The sequence below is a fragment of the Epinephelus fuscoguttatus genome, linkage group LG5, assembly GCF_011397635.1.
Source record: "Epinephelus fuscoguttatus linkage group LG5, E.fuscoguttatus.final_Chr_v1".
NCBI classification, from domain to species: domain Eukaryota; kingdom Metazoa; phylum Chordata; class Actinopteri; order Perciformes; family Serranidae; genus Epinephelus; species Epinephelus fuscoguttatus.
Window position 1 is genome coordinate 28,967,526 of NC_064756.1, and position 19,302 is coordinate 28,986,827.

Consider the following 19,302-nt stretch of genomic DNA (forward strand, 5'->3'; position numbering starts at 1 on the left):
GCACATCTGGATCTTAAGTTATCAAACGAAAAAGGTGAGTAACAATAGCAGGTGCTAGGCTAGCAGCCAGTCTCTGAAAACAAACAAACACAGATTTTTAACGTGAAACTGCTTTATTCAGTATTTTTACTGGTGTAAATCACTGTGCACATTTGTGTTCCTTTCCGGATAATTCAGCTCATGGTAACAACCTCCTGAACAATAAAGACTGAAGGAATCCTAACCAGGAATAGTTTCAGCTGGTTGCGATCTGCAATCCCGACCATGTGATGCCTCTAAATCCCCCTAAATCTTATACACTGTTCCTTTAATTGGCTAATTTAACATACTGAAACAATTTATCACCAGAATGTATTCAACTAACAGGCTTGAATCATCAAGAAATCCAATTCTATTAAGTGTTTTAATCAAGTTTTCAAACAGAAACACAGAAGGCTTCAGAAATCTAAACGCTGCCCTCACATCTCACAAACAAACAAAACTGAGACTGTTATCCTTGGCCCAAAACAAAGCCAATTTTTCTCTGGCTGAAGCATTTTGTTAAACAAATATTTAAAATGCAGTCTTCGATCCCACTGAGCTTTTTCAGCAAACGGATGAAGATGCGATGGTGCTGTGGGCAAAGTGAAGACTTGAAATGTGAACAGAATACTGAGGAGAGCCTGTGATGTTAAAGCCTGCACAAATTATTCGGTAAAAGGTTCCTTTGTGGAGTAACAACATCAAAGAAAATAAATGCATGGAGCTCTTCACGGTAAGTGGTTAAAAAAGCTTTATTCCATCAGCTTGTTCAAAGTAAAACATATGATGCTCCACCATGTTTCTGCATGTGGCTTCTTCACTGAGCACAAAGCTTTTCTGAGTGAACCACTACTGTACAAATTTTAACCTTTTTCTAAAAGAGAGCTTTGGATTTTGCTTTTCTTCTTTTTATGTGAGCGTCAGATGTCTTCTTATCTCCGTTCTTTCATTCGAACAGGCGCATTTGAGAGCTTCAGTATCTGGATTACAGATAAACTGGAGCTTTACCCACCACCAGTGGAAAATGAACGTTTTATACTTGATAGTGGAGGTGACGGTGGAGGTGGACGGGTCATGAAGCAACTCCATATCTTCGCTTTGATCTTTCTGTGTGTTTCTACGTCAGTCTGGGACTCTGCTCTGACAGCAGTCGGTGTTTCACTTCTGTTTTCATCATCACTGCAGGCCAGCCAGAGGGGGCTGCGACGAGGTGACAAACTGATCTTGAGTGTGCGTGTGTGTGTGTGGATTTGCTAGGGGCAGCTGTGCGGATGTCAGAGGAGTTGATCAACAGAGATGACAGCATCAAACTATCCAGCCAGCATCTGTGTCGCCTCCACACCATGTCATACAAACTCTGGTTGACACACAACAACAGCGTCAGCTGACGGACTGTTAAACTCAGTCTCAGTCCTCATTAGAAACAACACACAGATGTCCATGGATTTCATATCTGCTTCTTTGTTTTGAAATAATACTTTCACTGTTGATATTGTGCCATCTAAATATTTGTTTGGTGCTGCATGGGAAACTGTCAGGAGCTTAAAGCTGGCGTCTAATGCTGGCTTAGATTTGTCACAAGTTAATTTTACTTGTAAAACTCAAAATCATCAATCAGAAATTTGACTTGGCAAAATCTACGGCTTAACACCCTCTATGAGTAGACCCTATATTCAGATAAGAAAATACAACAAAAAATAAATACATAAACCTTTACTTTTTAAAATGATTTTCCATCTTCTAAATATTAATTTTGCACATGTTACACTGTGTCTTTTATTTAGGGAAAGTTTGAGACATATGAAAACTCAGTACCTTAACTCAGGTATTGTATCAGCACTAGAAAACTTTTTTGTTTTAAATCACCTAACTTTGCAGCTGATGCAGGTGTGATCATCCAGCTCAGGGTACCAGAACAATTCAACATATTCCTAAGTCACTGTATTTTATATTTAATGATAAATGCTTTACAATCAATAGCTAAAGTTCAAAAGACTTAAAGTCGCTGACCCACAGCAGACCCTTGGCATCTCTCCTAATGACACTCTAGCAGACCTGTACTACATCCACTTTTACTTTTGGGAAGAAGAAGTGAGACCAGGTGACAGACTTGCCCAAACAGGAAACAAAACTTCTGTGGTCATAAAACAACTCCTTGGTTGCCTTGGCTTAAAGGGTAACATCGGTACATTTCAACCTGGCCACTATTCTCCCATGTTTTTGTGTCAAGTGACTAATAGGAGCAACAATTTTAGAAATTGGTCTGGTATTGAGAAAAAGTGCTGTATCTGGCAAAATGAGCTGCCATGTAACCACTCAGGAGAATAGTGTGCCATCAGTGTAAAAGTAAAGGTGCTTGTTTTTGCCACTGAAAGGCTCAGATTGTTATTATAAGTGTCTGACAACATTGTGAAATAGAATAGCATAGAATAGAATAATCTTTATTGTCCACCAGAGGTGGAAAATTGACTTCGGCTCACCAACACTGAAGGTACACAGCACTAGAAAGTCAACAGCACCATTTCATAAGCACAATAAAAACACAATAAAGCACATAAGATAAAATAAATAAGCAGTAGAGCAGTTCAAGTCAATATCTGTGGATCGGTCACTTTGTTGAGTTAAGAATGCTGATGGCATTTGGAATAAAGGACTTTTTAAAAACACTTTTGGCCAGAGGGACGCTGTATCGCCTCCCAGATTTCAGAATCTTAAACTGATTGGAAAGAGGATGGGAGCTATCTGCCAAGATTCTCTAAGCCATCCTCCTTGTCCTTTCAGTGCCAAGGTGGGTCAGAGATTTTTGGGGTTTTCCCACAATTTTGCTTGCCATGGACACAGTCCTATTTAGTTTATTCTTGCACTTGTGACAAAACCAAGTACAAAGATGGAATGTTAAAACACTCATAATATGTGCAGTATATACAAGTCCTAAAATCTGTGGACTAACACCAAGACAGCTCAGTCTTCTAAGGAGACTGAGTCGCTGTGAACATCTCTTAAAGACGTAATCTGTGTTTTCAGAGAAGTTCATCTGGCAGTCAAGAACTGTACCAAGATATTTAAAGGTTTCCACAGTTTCAACAAGTTGGCCATCCCCACAGAGAAATAAAACTTGATCTGGTCTGTTGTTTATTGTATTCCTCTAATAACTCAACTGACAAGACTTCAGAGGGAGACTTCTCCTTGTGTGAGACTTGGTTAAACACAGTAGCAAACAGACTGGCTCAAGTGAAAGGTAAATAAAAACATTATATTTCTTCTTCAGACAGTTATAATAACACCCCGAGCATGTCAGTGGCAAAAACAAGCACTTTTATTGGACATACATTGATAGCGCATGGTTACATTGTAGCCCATTCTGCCACTCTCGCTCAATACTGGACCAGTTTCAAAAATTGTTTTTCCTATTAGTCACTTGGACACAAAAGCATGGGAACATAAGGTCCAGGTTGTAAAATACCAAAATTCCCCTTTAATGTTTTGGATTATTGTCCTGCTGCAGTCTCCAAAGTTTGGGGAGCAATGCATAAAAATGGGATTCTCATCCTATTTAGGTTACCCAATAAGGATAGAAGTCATCTCTTGAACCATTTGGTAAGTGTCTCCTTTGAAATCCAATCATCTGGATTACAGAAAATGCAGAGAGTGTCAAATATTTGTGGCTTGTACTTGAGGATGCACTTCAACTTATGGACAAAGAGCTTTGTTCCTCAACAGCGTAGAAGTACGCTGTACACTGACACTGGCCAAGTGCATTGGAGTGTCTCATAAAAATGACATACAGAGCCATTTCTAAACAACCCAAATTCTAGGATGCAGGACGAGCCCCTCGAGATGCCTCATCTAGTTTTCAAGAGGCTCCTGACAAGTGATTACATTAACAGAAATAATCTATACAGGAGCATTGCATGAGCAAGAAAAATGATCCCAAAAAACTATATAAAACACACACACACACACAGCAACAATGTCAGGGCTTATCTGTTTAGCAGAAAACTGAGCAAATCCCTGAAAGTCTTCATATATTTCCATGGTTTCTCTGGGTCCACTGGGTTACACAGTGCAGATGAAAGCATTCATCATAACCACATAAACAAAACTCCCCCAAGCTTATTGTGACGCTTTGAGTGGTAGGCCCATAATATGACAAACACCCCCTCAGTCACTCTTCAATGTAATTCCTTCAGTTTCTCTCTGCTTTTCTATAAAAGGCTGAAATTGCTTTCGGCTAAAGAAAACATATATCCAGCCTGGCAGAAATAAAGCGTCTGTACCAGACCAGCAGCATGCAGCTAAGATTGAGAGCCACAGCCTTGCAGTTAGCGAGTGACTGTACTCACTGTAGTCACTCTATGACCTTGTTTTGGTTTCCCTTTTAAGGAACGTATCCTTCATACTGAGCATATGTTTATGTTTGGAACAACTTGCTCTGTTGCCTTTCCTGCAGGACTGAGCTTCACTCACCACCCCCCTCCAGCTCAGACAATGAAGCCACATAGCAACCATAAAGAAAAAATAAGCTCAAACAGCTCTTCCTGTGTCTTTTATTTTTGGATTATTATTAAATTAAACTAGCTTTGTTGTATTTCATCTTCCAGTCACTCCTTCTATAATGGAGCATCCCTGTCAAACAGCCATGTTTCCATGCAAGTTGAAAGGGTACTACAAGGTTTTTACAGCCTGAGACCTGCCACCGAGTCCCACATGCATCAGTGAATGATAGCAAAATGAGATGTGATATGTCTGGTCCCTGAAGAACAAGCTGTGTAGAGATGGATATAAAGTAGCCTGAAATGGAAGATGGGAACAAACAACTGAGTGGTACTTTCACATTGGCCACATGGGCTGCTCATGCAATTGCATACTAATGTAGAGCATAGGCCTACTACATACACAGTCTGCACTACTTAGTGCCTGACACTTGGAAATTACAATATAGCCTTTTATAACAGTTTGAACGATATCTAACAGATTAGCATCCCATGAATGACATCACATACTTACGGCTAAATTACGTAGATTAGGTTCAGGAAAATTATCACGGTAATGATGTTCAATTGGTTTGTCGTGGTACCGAACATCAGTCTCCTGGAGGAAAAGTCCTGTGTCGGTTCCCCTATTCACCAACCCAACCTGCCTCTTTACACAGACTTTGGGGTCTTTATACTACTTCCTTCTTTACTTCCATCAGTGCATTGGTCACATGATCACAGCATTCCCGATTCCATGGGATATACACTAATCACTGGCTCATGATTATGTGGGTTTTACACTAATTGCAATTGGTGCATTACTTTTATAGGTATAAATACAAGCACTGCATGAAATTCTCAGCATGGACCTAACTTCCCCCCAGCCACCACCACCACATGAACACAAACTAAAAAAGCCAGATCTGTTCATTGAGGTTATGGGGCTTTACATCTGTTTATTTAATATTAAGCTGCAGCCAGCAGCCAGTTAGGATAGCTTAGCATAAAGACTGGAAACGGGGAAACAGGCTGGCTCTGTCCAAAGTAACAAAATCCACCTACCAGCATCCTGAAGCCAAATTGTGAAAACAACAATTTATGCATTTATCATGCTACTGTGCCCTGACTATTTAGTGGAGGAGCGTGTTGACTTCCTGGGGTCTCTGCTGGTTGTAACTCCACTCCCGTTTTACACTTGAAATGAAATACAATATGGTAAGTCGTAAGCTTAGAGGTGCTGGTTGATGGATCTTTTCGATGGAATTTGTTTCTGCCAGTTTTCAGTCTTTATGCTGACTTTAGATAACCAGCTGCTGGCTGTACAAACATGAGTGTTAGCAATCTTCTCATCTAGTGGCCCAGACGCACCATACCGACATCACAGAACTAGACTGTTGTGTCGCCTCACGTCGTCTGTGTTTTGGCCAAAAAATGCACTTGAACACACCACAAAGACCACAGCCATCAGCACACTAGCATGTATGATCTGCGCCTGTGTGAGAGGAAATAACTTCATACCAGCAGGCAGCTGTAGTCTGGGTTCATCATTCAAAAAGGGAAAGAAGAAAACTGACAGGACGGATTCAAGATGCTAGTTAACCAGTTAGCACAACCCAGTGTTGAAAGAACAATCGTCAATTCATTGTGCGCTAGTGAACAATAACTCAAACAATTACGAACCATGTCTGCTAAAAAGCTCAATGGTAAAAGACATTATCTTACCCAATATAACACTTTTATTTTAACCTCATGTCCTATTCTCTTTGAAAGTTTGTTTGCTTTCCTCACTTCAGTTTCTCCTCTCGGCACTGAGCTGAACTGCCAATCACAGTGATTTCTCTCACAGACAGACTCCACCGTCCCCAACACTGATTCAAAATGCTGATGCGGTGGACAAAAAGCTGACAATGGCCGACAGTAGGAGCCGCACCACAAAAACTAGGTCGGCAGATGCCCACCGATGGCCTGACATCAGCCAACAGCAAATGAGCAAGCTTTCAAAAATATCAAACTATGCCTATTTTTAATTTTGAGCTAAATTAAATGAAATACAACCAGACACACAACAAAAATCTGATAATTTATTTTTGCTTTTGTTTGGCACAAAATGCACCAGTGTGCAGCCTCTCCCCATGCTGTTTAATTAAAAGAGGATCTCTGTCCCTTCACACTCAGTAAAGATATCTCACAGCTGAGAGTAGAATCTCATGCAGCAGATGTGTAAGCGAGCATGATGGGGTACATCTGCTCACATGCAACACATGCACATTATCTTGTCCCCTGGTGATTCCTCGCAACTGATAGGCGCCTTGACACTGGTGTCGCAAAATGAATTTCAGGCAATGCACAGTTCTGCTCGGCAACAGCTGTGATAAGGATAAATATTTCATGTTTTTTGGGAGTCTGTGCAGTGAACGTCCCTTTTTTGGCAAACAGGTTATGCAAGGGAAAGGGAGTGAAGGGAAATCAAAATTAGAGAGGGAAGCGAATGAAAGATTGAGACAGGAAGAGTGAGATGAGACAAACAAATGTGCAAGAGAATGACAGAGGAGAATGAAAAACATATTCATCACATTTCCAAAGACAAAGCATGTGACTTCATATGGCAGCACTTAAAATTTCCTGTGGAAATGTGCAAAAGAGGAAATGGAGCAGAGCGGACAGGCTCTAATCTGTTCCCACTGAGCCTCATTTCCAGCATGTTTTTATGTGATAGGAACAAATGTTGGACATCAGAAACTCTCAACACACCTCTGGCTATTGACTGGCTTAATGTAAAATGAGAACATGTTACAATAATAACACATAATTGATTAGTATCTCTACCATCAAGTCTCTCGGGGGATAAGCACTTGTAGTGGGTAATTGGTGCGATAAATATTCCACTTATTCGCTGATTAACTCCCTCTGGGACTGTGAAAAGGCTAGTAGTCGAATATCTTCACAAGTGTGTCTATTTCTGGTCAGTCTGACATGTTGAATAAATTTACATGAATCTTTAGCGGTAAGGTGGGCAGTGAAATCAGTATTAAGCAATTACAAATGATGAAAGTTGATGCAGGATCTATTTGTTACCTATTGTTCTGAAACCAGATTCTCTCCTGGAGTCAGATTTTACCCAATTTAGTCATAACAGCAACTCACAGACTAACATTTAGCAATACCACCCAACCCCACATCAGAACATACAGAAATTGCAGGAAAATTGCTCTGGCTCTGGTGGTTTCTTCAGTACCGCTGTCCTACATTTCCCCAGCTTAAAAAAACCACAGAGACTAACAGCACTTTTCACTACAAAAACATTACAAGCTGTAACCTGAACTTTTGCGAGGCTCTTCCATTTTTACTGAGATGATGAGCTGATTAATCAGTTGGTCAACTCGCAAAAAAATAGTCTGCACCTCTTTTGATAATGACAAGAAGAAGAAGAAGAATACTTTTATGTACGTATATATAGCACAGTTTATGCATAAAGTGCAACACAAAGTGCTGAACATAAAGGACAATCAAAACATTTGTAATTAAAAAAAGAAAAACATCAAATAATAATAATAATCCCTAATTTATAATCCCTATATGCTGCTTTTCCTGGTCTTAAACCCAGTATATACTGTGCGATTTTGGGCTGTCCCTGACAAAAGATGATCCACGTTAAAGAAATGCGGTGATATCTTTGGTTGTGGCTCTATAATGGTGGTCCTTCGTTGCACTGTGAGAGAGGTTCAAGGATGGCTGTTGTCACGGCTGTCATGGTTTTCACCGTCTTGCGAGACAAAGACAGCCTGGGATGAAATTCTGACAGTGTCAGATATTTGGGATGACCTTCTCACTGTGTGACTGCTGTTACGACCTACGTCTACTAACCAGCCAGCTGAAACGCAGCATGAAATGGCACACTGGCGCTAAACCCAAACAACAGACACATAGCAGCTCGCCATGGAGGGAAATCGCACTCAAAGAAATGTGTGGGATTCCAGCAAAGAGGAAAACCTTGTGGCGGTGTGGCAGCAGAAGCCTTGCCTGTATGATGTGTCCTACAGCTCTTACCATGATGGCGTAACGAAGGACAAAGCATGGAAGGAAGTAGCTGCGGAGTTGCAGTTGCCAGGTGAGCAACCTAGCAGCTCACAAACACACACACACACAAATCGCAGTATATAGTGCCCACAAAACTTTAGGTTATTTAATAACGTGACCCTCTATGTTGTGCTTCACAGTCGGAGAAGCATCCTTGCACGCTCAGCATGGGAAGCTGTTGCGTAGCATTTTCCAGGTAAGACATGTCGGATATGATGGTAATATTTAGGTTTTAGGAGCATTCTGTGGACATGTATACAGCACATTGGAAAATGTGTCTCAGCTGTAGGTTTTTCCACAGATTGCTGCACATGGCCTCTTGCTTGTTCTGCGGGTTGCCATGGATGTGTCATACACACATCAACTCACCAACAGTTTGCGAGGCTGTGGGGTAGAGATGCATGCCCAAAAGAAAAGCCTACATTTCCAGTTGAAGGTGAAACACACCTATTCTTAAACACTGTTGAAGACTTGGCTATCAACAGGTTTTTGGACATGTGCAAAGTTTGCAACGCAGACCTTTTCAAGAAGGTGGTCAAAGGAATAAAAGAGGAAGGCTGTGTGAACGGCTGCATGTTAACAGGAATATTAGTGAAATATTCATTTTTATTATTATTGTTAACAGCTTGGTAGAAATATTGTCTTTTTGTTATGAAGGGCAAAAAAATAGAATATTTTGTGCATGTAAACATGGTCCATGCAGTGACACTGATATTATTAAGCTTGTTTCTTGTTTCTAACCACTGACTAGTGATTACTAGTGGGCTTGTTGTTGTCCGCTTGGCCAGTCACAATCTGTAGCACTGTTGGCAACCTCCAAAAGTATCTTATCACCCTCTCAGCAGTGCCAAAATGGAGATTAAGAAACTTGGAAACAGGAGCAGAACCCACGACAATGACTACATGTTACATTACATTCAGTTCCAGTGGTGGAAAAAGGGCTGTAAAAGTCAAAAGCATGCACACTTGATGGAAAAGGGTCTGTTAAAATGCTCATACAGAAGTCCAGACCATTTCTGAGTCTACTACTGTTGGAGAGACAGAAAAAGTGCAAGGTGAAGACAGGATAAATTGGGGAAACGAAATGTAATACTAACCTCTGGCATCAAAGAACTCCTCATCTGAGCTGTCGACTGATTCTTGAGCAATGTTCTGCAGACACCAATGAGAGGCGCTGTGCTTTCGTGATCCTGCAGGTTAGAACAAGAAAATAAGACAATTCAAAATTCTGATTTTAGACGGGAAGGATGACAGGCAGGGTCATGCCATTAATCACAGAACTCGAGGACAGACAAATCTGACAATTCTTTAGCCTTTCGGTTGATAGCTCTAAAAATTCAGAGTGAAAAGTAAAGCGTAAATGCCCCATGTGGGAATGGATGGCCTTTTGAGTGCCACACCAGGTGAAAAGATCCAAATGGACTTTCCTTTGAGCAGTGTCACAGCACACAAGTGTCTCAGCAAGGAAGCCAGGCAGTTTTTTATGACCTTCTGATACAAGAGCAGGGATAAAAAGGGATTTAGAGCACTTTCCATTTGTTGACAATATTCACCCTCAAGTACCCAGATATAAAACCACTGCAAACAACAGAGTAGAGCAAATGAATTCTCAAAAATCTTTGAAGCAGAAAGTGGCTGTAACAGAGTCGGGAGAAACTGACAAAACACAAAGCCCACTCTGCTGAGGTTGGTATATATTAACTAAATACTGATGCTGTAGTTAAATATCAGATTAAATACAACAGTTCTGCTGAACTGTGTCAGGGTTAAAATGTCTTTCAGTAAAAGTAATTACACACCAGGCTTAAAAGCAGTGTTTTACTCTTTTAATGCAGTTCATGCAATTCTTCCTCTTCGGGACAGCAATTTTGTTAAGCCTCTAGTAACTCCTCCTCTACGCACTGCTGCACTGTGATGATGTACTGAACCTGGGTCAAATGTTGAAATTTGTTTTCCCATAGTCTGGATCCATTGCAGCGTTCCTGACTTTACAGTAAAAACACAATTCATCAATTTCATTATGAAATCATTCACGGACCGCTTATGAATATGGTGAAAACTGCTACATTATACCTCATATAAATCATGGGAACTAGCCCGTGTTTAATAAAAAGACCCAAATGACACCATTCAAATCCACTACATTTACCTGCTTGCCATTAGATACAAGATACCCCAGGAAACAATTTATTCTGATGTATACTGTACACCTGTGTGGATGCACCAGAGAAAGATAGTTTGCTTAATATTTTGCATGTATAAAATTATTTTCTCTGTGCTGCAGGAGATGTTGAAAAGGTTCCACCCATCACTTTTCAAATAGTGATCAGTCTGTACATGCCCCCTCTTGGTCGGTCTCCAAGATTATAACTCTGCTTATCACAGCTATGCAGATGACATGCAAATCTATCTACAATCTCACCAAATGACTGTGGTCCTTTAGACTTGCTTTGTTTATGCCTTGAGAAGGTAAATGATGAAATGCAACAAAATATTCTTCAACTGAACAAAGATAAGCCTGAAATTATTCTCTTTGGAAACCAAAATGGAACGTTTAAGCCCAGTTCAGACCCAAGATCCAAGATGAGGCGAGTTGAAACAGGCAATTCCTTGCAATGCGTTCTAAAAACCTGCAGGTTCACACCAATGTAACTAGATGAGATGGCGTATCATCTCTATGCAACAATCTCTGTGCTTCTGTTCTGGTTTCCACCTTTTCAGGCCTACTTTGTGGCTGAATATAATTTGTAGCTTCTTAACATATGATGGGGGGGCATAAGCACATACAGTGAGCAGCAGCAGCGACCCACCATCCGACACCAGTACACTGTGCGGATGGAATCAGAGGGCTCGGCAGGGATGGAGCACATGCTATGGCAAGCAAACATGTCATCTTTTGGTCATTTTGAAGCATTTGTGCTTATTTTAATTCCAGAGGACTAAAAACTAACAACCACATCAAAAACCTTGGTGTAATCATTGATGACGATTTTAATGTCAGTGGCCACATTAAAGCTGTGACAACATTCACATTCTGGTATCTCAGAAACATAGCTAAAGTGAGAAACTTTGTGTCCAAGCAAGACTTAGAAAAGTACAGAACTGGCTTCAAGGCTCTGCTTATTGTCTAGGAGCCAGGAAGGTCTCTCAGATCTGCAGGGACTGGTCTGTTTTGATGCCCATAATGTAATGAAATGGCTTTTCCGCATTTCAAAATGATATCACTAACAAACTCTTCCCCAGAGGTTTTACAATAAAATGTGTATGTTGTTCATTCTCTCCAGCAATGTTGCAATTGGGAACAATTTCAATGTAATGACAGCACAACACTGGCAACACTTGTATTCCACTGCAGCTGCTTAACTACATCAATTCATTATTCCTGTTTGAATATTTCTCACACATGCCGACCATGTTTGCGCTCCAAGGTGGAGGAGAAACATGTAACATCACTGTGTAAACAGCCTTTATATCATTTTACATTGCTGTCAGGAAACCATGAAGAATCTTGAGGGCAGTGACATCCTCCCCTGATGTTTGCAGCTGACATCCTGTTAATGTGTCATTTAGAAATAAAGAAAAACTCTTGTGACAACTTTATGAGCACTTAAACCCTTGATATAAATAGTCAATATGCCAGCCAAGTTAGGAAAAAGATGACGCTCTCTCTACAACCTTTAAATTGCAGCAGAAACTCTGACCTTCAGCAAATCGCTCTCCAGGATCCCTGAACCTCCGCAGAGCCTTTAACCCTGTCATCTTGGCTATACTGGACGATGTGTGAGGAGGCTCAGACGAGGATTAATTCAATCCTTGTGTGAGAATTTACTGTGCATCAACAGCAGCAGCACCACTGAACAGCCGAAGCAACATTTTCCCTGCACCTTACACATCCATTTCTTATATACCACCTCTGCATCCTAATTTGTGTCAGCTAAACTACCATGTACACACAAGACAATTTGGCCTAATTACACTCTCTGCTCTCACGGTAAAATAAATAATTACTGCACAAAACATCGAGATAATTACTATTTTCCAGAAAACACTCTCTTCCCACTTAAACAAAATGGCAACAGGAGCTATAAATACATCTGAAATCCTCAGCAAACTCTTGACCTGGATGACGGTACAGTAACTACCACAGGTGAGGACTGCACGTTATTTTGTTATGTTGTAAGTGTGTCAGTGGTGTTGGAGTGATCTCAAACAAGCTGCCTGTGGTACTCATCCAGCTGCTCATTTATGTTTCATGCTTTCAAGTGAAGACATTAATACACACTCAGCATGAAGTACACAATGAGGCAACATTATCCTACAAATAGCATCCAGGGCTGTCTCTCACACAGTCGTAAAAAACACAATGGACGTGCTAGTCATGCTTGTTTTTTCTTACATTGGGCTACTTGTAAACCCACACAGTAATATAGTATTAAATGACAATGGCCTTGGAAGTAATGCTGGGTTATTGCTACTGTAGGCTGTAAGCTATTTAGCTGGAAATACTCATGTATGCAAGAAGCGAAACACAAACTTGTGCGGCTGCAAATTTTTGCTTTGTATTCCGCATCTAATATCAGACCTGTCACTCTCCTCTGTGCTTTCTACTTGACTGTCTGAGGATTTGAGAGCGTCATCCTGAGGAGGCATGGACGAGCAGCAGCTTTGCCAGATGGGAAATGTTAAATTATAGTACCAGAGGCTCAACATTGTCATATTTTAAGGAAATAATAGTAGTACGTGAGTCATAACCAAGAAAACAACTAGACGTAAATGTGTAATTTTTCAAAATACTTATTTGAACAACTTTGTGGCATGGCAACAAAACTACCCACATCATTGTTCTTTTTGATGCAAGCTCACAAAGTTATGATGCATTGAAGGGGGTATGTGTCTAAAAGGCCATCACATTCATCACAGCCTACACCAGCCATGATCTGCTGGAAAGAAGTCACTTGAGAAGAGATGCGTAAACAGATTAAGTATCCATCAGGGTTCCTGTGGATCCTTAAAAACTATTAAGAGACATTTAATTCATTAATTTAAAAATAAGGCCTTAATTTGTATTTACATGTCTTATATCAATCTTTGAAAAGTCTTAAAAATGTTAAAATGTGGGAAGTATGATTTTATGAATTATTTTTTTTCTGACATCACATTGTAAAATCTCAAAATGATTAGTCATATGTATTTATTATTATTTGGAAAATGTTCCCAGATGCCTCTTACTGTAATGTCATGTAGATCAGGATAGTGGAACCAAAAACACTCATGTGCCTGGCCATGGTTCTCAGAGCAGAGGATCCACTGTCACTGTACCCTGGACAATATGAGGAAGTGAAAATTTGAATGAAAACTGACTACTTAACTTAGATGTCATGGCCTGGCTGAAACCGGTACAAAGCAATGCATTCACCCACCCAATGTTTGCAAGCTTTAGATTCTGTGCACCATAGTGCATTGAGATTTATTACCAACTGTAAGACACTAACTCATCACTGTATCCTGTATGCTCATGTTGGCTGGCTCTTCTTACAATTTCTTAGACTTTTTCATTGGCGCTCTCGTTTACAAAGCTATTCTTGGCCTTCCTCCAGCATAATTATGTGTATACATTAAGCAGAAAATTGAAAATGGCTATGCTCTTGCTCTATGCTCATTCACAAAACATGTTTTTATTGTCTGTACTGAGGATACATACAGAGTTTGGTTACCGAGCATTTATGTATGCAGCTCCTTATATGTGGAATCTTCTGAGTTGCACTCATTGGTTCCTCTCGGCTGTTTCAAAGCACTGTTGCAGGATTTTTGTACAGAGTCTTCTATATGCCGATGTCACAGTGTGTCTTAGCTTGTAATCATGTGTAGCTGCCGTTTAAAGGTTCATTTCTAGTATATTAACATACTTTTTTTTATTCTGTATTTTTGTTCTGTCGTCTGTCTGTAACTTATGTTGCTGCCTGTCTTGGCCGGGACACTCTTGAAATAGAGATTTTTTTTCTGGTTACATAAAGGTTAAATAAATAAATTCGAGGCTCGATGTATTTTGTGCAAAAAGATTTTCAAACTCACGAAGGGAATCACGGCATCGGAATCCCACATGCAGAGTGAGATACACTCCAGAAACATGCCAAACAAACAGCAGGTATTTCCCAGTTCTGTTCTGCCCTCGTCTCTATCACAAGACAAAAAAGTCATGTTTACGGTTACAATAAACATTTGGACAAAATTTTCCCTTACCCTAAGTATCTGATGTCAGGATTTTTTTGTCTTTTTTTTTCCAAGTGGCATGAAAGAAATCTTAAGAAGTCTTCAGTTTAACTTGCATTACGCTGTAGGAACCCTGATCCATATATTGCTATCCTGATCATGTCAGGAAATTAATTAAAACGAGACAGCGCAGACTAAAACCAATACTAATTTTAAGTGTGATGAAATGGTAAAACTATCTTGCATGATGACACTTTTGGCATTATTGATTATACAGCGTATAGTGGACAAAACTATTGTCCCCCAGAGGGGTCCCTGTGTGGCACAGTGTTGAGAGCTCTTGTGCAGAGAAAGCATACATCGAGTGCGGAAGAGGAGCTGATGGAGCGCACAGCATGAGCACAAGAAAAGAACTACTTTGAAAAATAAAAACACTCCCGCTTCAGCTATCCCAAGCCAGCTGCTGCCCTAAACAACTACCAGACAGCTTTCTCCATCATTGATTTGTTGAGTGGATACACTGCCAGTCACCTTATGAGACCCTTCAAGTAATCTTTAAGTACTGTTCTTATTTAATTCAACCACTGCTGGAACCGTGTGCTGTGGATGTTTGTGCACTCAGTTTACTCCTGGCGCCGTACATGTGCTTTGACTGTCTTAGGAGGTTTAAAAAATGGAACCAATTGCTTGTGTGGCTGAAGCCTTACACCGGAGCACCTATCACCAAGCGATGCCTCCCCCACTGGGTAATGGAAATGATTGCTGTGGCTCCCTGCAGGGCATTACAGAACACTATATTTCCACAGATACTGTGTGAATGCTTGCAAGAAGGACAGATTATGATCAGACAACCAGCAGGAGTGCCAATCTGAGCCGACAGTCCTGCTTGAAGCCAGGAAAAGAGACCAGAACAATTTGTCAATAGTGAGAATACGTCCATATTTTTTTACATCTACTAGATAATGACTGCGAATTGTCATGTTGATTCAGTTGGTGAGAGGAGAGGGCACCTTTATGTTTGTATCTCAATCTTTATGAGAACAAGGCTTATGGTTTGATTTTACTACGCAGCATAGTGCAAATCAGTATTGTTGTAATTGGCTTGTTGTCCAAAGTAATTTAGGTGTGATTGGTTTAGTAATGTACATGGTGTTTAATAATTAACAACACTACCAAAATGAAAGCTCGGAGTAAAAGGCTGAACCTGCTTGTTTTAAAACAAACTGGAAGAAATTACACTGTGTCAATAAATATTCCACAAAGTCACACTTACAAATTATCATGTCAAAACACTATGTGTATGTTAATATTGGATGTGCAGGATTAGATCTCAAGCCAATGCAAAGAACCAGACAACTAAGAGTTTACAACCATACTAGCAGCTCTGTGAGGCTGTCCATTTGCTTTGAACTAAAGGCTAACACCAACATGCTAACAGGCTCAAAATGAGTGCTAGCATGCTGATGTTAAGCAGGTTCACTGTCTATCGTGTTCGACATCTTGGTTTTGCGCATTAGCACATGATAACATTTGCTACTTAGCACTGAACACAAAGTACAGCTGAGGCAGGGAATGTCATTAGTTTGACAGGCGTTTGGTCACAGACCAAAGTACTGGACAAATAAAAATTTGACCTGATGATGGTGCTAGTGAAAAAGTCAGGGGATTACCAAAGTCAGTGGGATCAATCCTCTGGCGACCATGAATGTTTGTATGAAATTTTAGGGCAGTCCATTCAACTGACTTTCAGTATGTCAGACTGGACAAAAATCCAATGTTACATATGAGGCATATGCTACATCCATGTTATATGGGATGGATGGTAGAGACGAGAATAGCCTTCATTTTTTCCAGACAATTTAAAGGTCAAATGTATTGGAATTAGTGCCATCTAGCGGTGAGGTTGAAGAACTGAAACTTCTTCCATGTGCCAAGCATGTAGGAGAACTATGATGACCAACTCAAAAACTCCAATGGCCCTATCTAGAGTGAGTGTTTGTCCATTCTGGGCTACTGCAGAAACATGGCGGACTGCATGAAGTAGGACCCACTCCATATGTAGATAGCAACAGGTCATTCTACGAAAGTGAAAACACAATGATTTTTAGTTCCAAGTGGTTATAAACTAATCAAAGCACAGTTATGGATATAATATTCCATTCCTGCCAATAGATGTCCTAAATCCTACATGCTGGACCTTTAAGTTCTGGAATTGAAAGTCATGTTGAGTTTCACCCAAATCTTTAAACCTTACACTTCTCGTTTTAGTCCATAAACACATTAGACATATTAGTCTTGTTTGAGTGAGTTTGACTAATTATAATCTAGAAGAAAAGGCACTGAAAAAATGTCTCGAACTGACAGTTTGCATGCTATTATTAAAAAAAAAGCAGTGTCTGGTCTGATGAAAGAGTTTAATGCTCCCAGACATGACCATTTAGTACTGTATTCCTCAAAACAATGGTTATAATTATGTTGAACAATTGGACTTTGGCTGATGTGAAGCATCAATATTTGTTTGTGTTTTCATGAACTTTGGTATAATTACACACCGAGACATAAAATGGAGCTTTCCCACTCAAGTATTAGTGTGGTCAAGTTTCATGCTTTTTCAACCCTCAGTGATATAATCTGTCAGGGAAATGTTTTGTGCTGCATTAACAAGAACAATAATTAGCAAAGTATCAACAAGAATACCAGTCTGTAATTTATAAAATAGATGTTAGGATGTTCCAGTCCTTCTCACTTATGAGACATGATTAAATTCAGTTTCACAGTGTTCAACAGAATCACCTACCAAGAACAGCGTTTGGTGATTCATCAGCTACTTTGCTCAAATTGCTTTGGTGTGCAAAATTAAAGCATGCAAAACCATAACAGCTTGTCTTTTGAACCTAAATGTGCAACTAAACTAACAAGGAGAGAACCCGGCAATTCACTGGGCTGTGTTAAAAACATAAATAAATAAATAAAAATCTGTGTGCAAGTATCTAAAAAGCTTTACCTCAGAGCAAGACAACACAAGGTTGCTTGTGATTCATCTCATCCTTCTTTCATCTCTTTCTTTCCATTATCCACTTCCAGCAGTGTTTACACAGAGGCCTGCAGCCGGTTGAAACGCTGGGCTGACAGCATCCATTACTGGAGCAGCTCCATCACAGTCACAGGTTATACCCCCTCTATCTGTCCTTCGCATACAGGTATGAATCCCCAACTTTACCACACACACACACACACACACACACACACACACACACACACACAAATACGGCTGCAGTGCTTCACATGTGTGAGGTGGTAGTGTTGAGATTTAATTTGTCAAAGGACACTGGGTCAAATGTTTGACTTTTAATGTAGGAGTAGGATAGATGGCTTAGAATTTTCTTTGTCTGCTACAGCAGACTGTGAGCGTAGTCCAGATAAATGCTATTTGGTAAAAAGGCATACTTCAGGCAAAGAACCTTTTTGCTATATAATGTACTGTACATAGGTATCTTTTTAATTTGAAGTAGCAGTGCATAGGATTTAATGGAATCTGGCAATGTGGACTGCAGATTGCAAACAGCTGAAACTTCTCACGTGTACCAAGCATGAACTCCGAGTTAGGATTCCTTCAGTGTTCATTGCTCAGGAGGTTTTTATCATGAGCCGAATTTTCTGCAGAGGTCCAGCACCTACTAATGTGTGCTTATATTTCAATCTGATAACTTTAGATCCAGGCGTTCAGGAGGCTTTTACCAAGAGCTGAATTATCTGCAGAGGTCTCGTCCTCTCCAAAACAAACAGGTCCAGTGATTTAAACCGATATAAACACTGAATAAAGCAGTTTCATGTTAAAATCCAATGTTTATCCAGTTTGGCTCTTTGTGGAGGGGCTGCTACCTATGGTGACAAACATGAAAATATGAATGGCCCTATCTAGAACCAGTGTTTGGTTTGTCAGTTCTGGGCTACTGTAGAAACATAGTAGTGCAACATGGCGAACTCCGTGGATGAGGACCTCCTCCCTAAGTAGCTAGAAAGGCTCATTCTAAGGGAAGGAAAACACAACAATTCTTAGGCCATGTCCACACAGAGACAAAATTAGGTGTATCCGCAAAGGTTTTTTATCGTATAGACCTTTCGTAAACACGGAACCAGCATTTTAGGAGCCCAATTACGCCAACTTTTGAAACCGGGTCCCAGAGTGAAAAAATCTGGAGACACCACTTTCGCGTTTCCGTATTTACAACACAGTACACCTCTTTTCTGAAACGATGACGCCATAACCCCGCCTCTCCCTTAATCTGCATGCGCTAGTCAACATTCTCCTGCAGTTTTGTAGTTTTGTAAACAAGTATGACCCTAAGTAGCAGCTCTACCTCGTCATCAGTCCATACAAAGTGGGCTCCTCTGGCATTTGTATTTTCCGCCATCTTGTTCTTCGTGTTTGTTTACATCGCACAAGCTTTATGCGCAGCGTTGCAGTGCCACTTACAGGCCTTGCATATATACTACAGCGTTTTCAGTGGCTTCATGT

The 19,302-nt window shown here is 40.3% G+C and overlaps 1 protein-coding gene across 3 annotated transcripts in view; it reads right to left on the reverse strand.

Annotated features, from left to right (window-relative positions):
- Positions 1-19,302, reverse strand: part of pitpnm3 (PITPNM family member 3) — a 122,329-nt gene that overhangs the window by 87,665 nt on the left and 15,362 nt on the right. For all 3 annotated transcript variants that reach the window (XM_049577168.1, XM_049577170.1, XM_049577167.1), the window contains exon 3: positions 9,671-9,763. In XM_049577168.1, the coding sequence (XP_049433125.1) occupies positions 9,671-9,763 (93 nt within the window). The remainder of the gene's footprint in view (positions 1-9,670; positions 9,764-19,302) is intronic.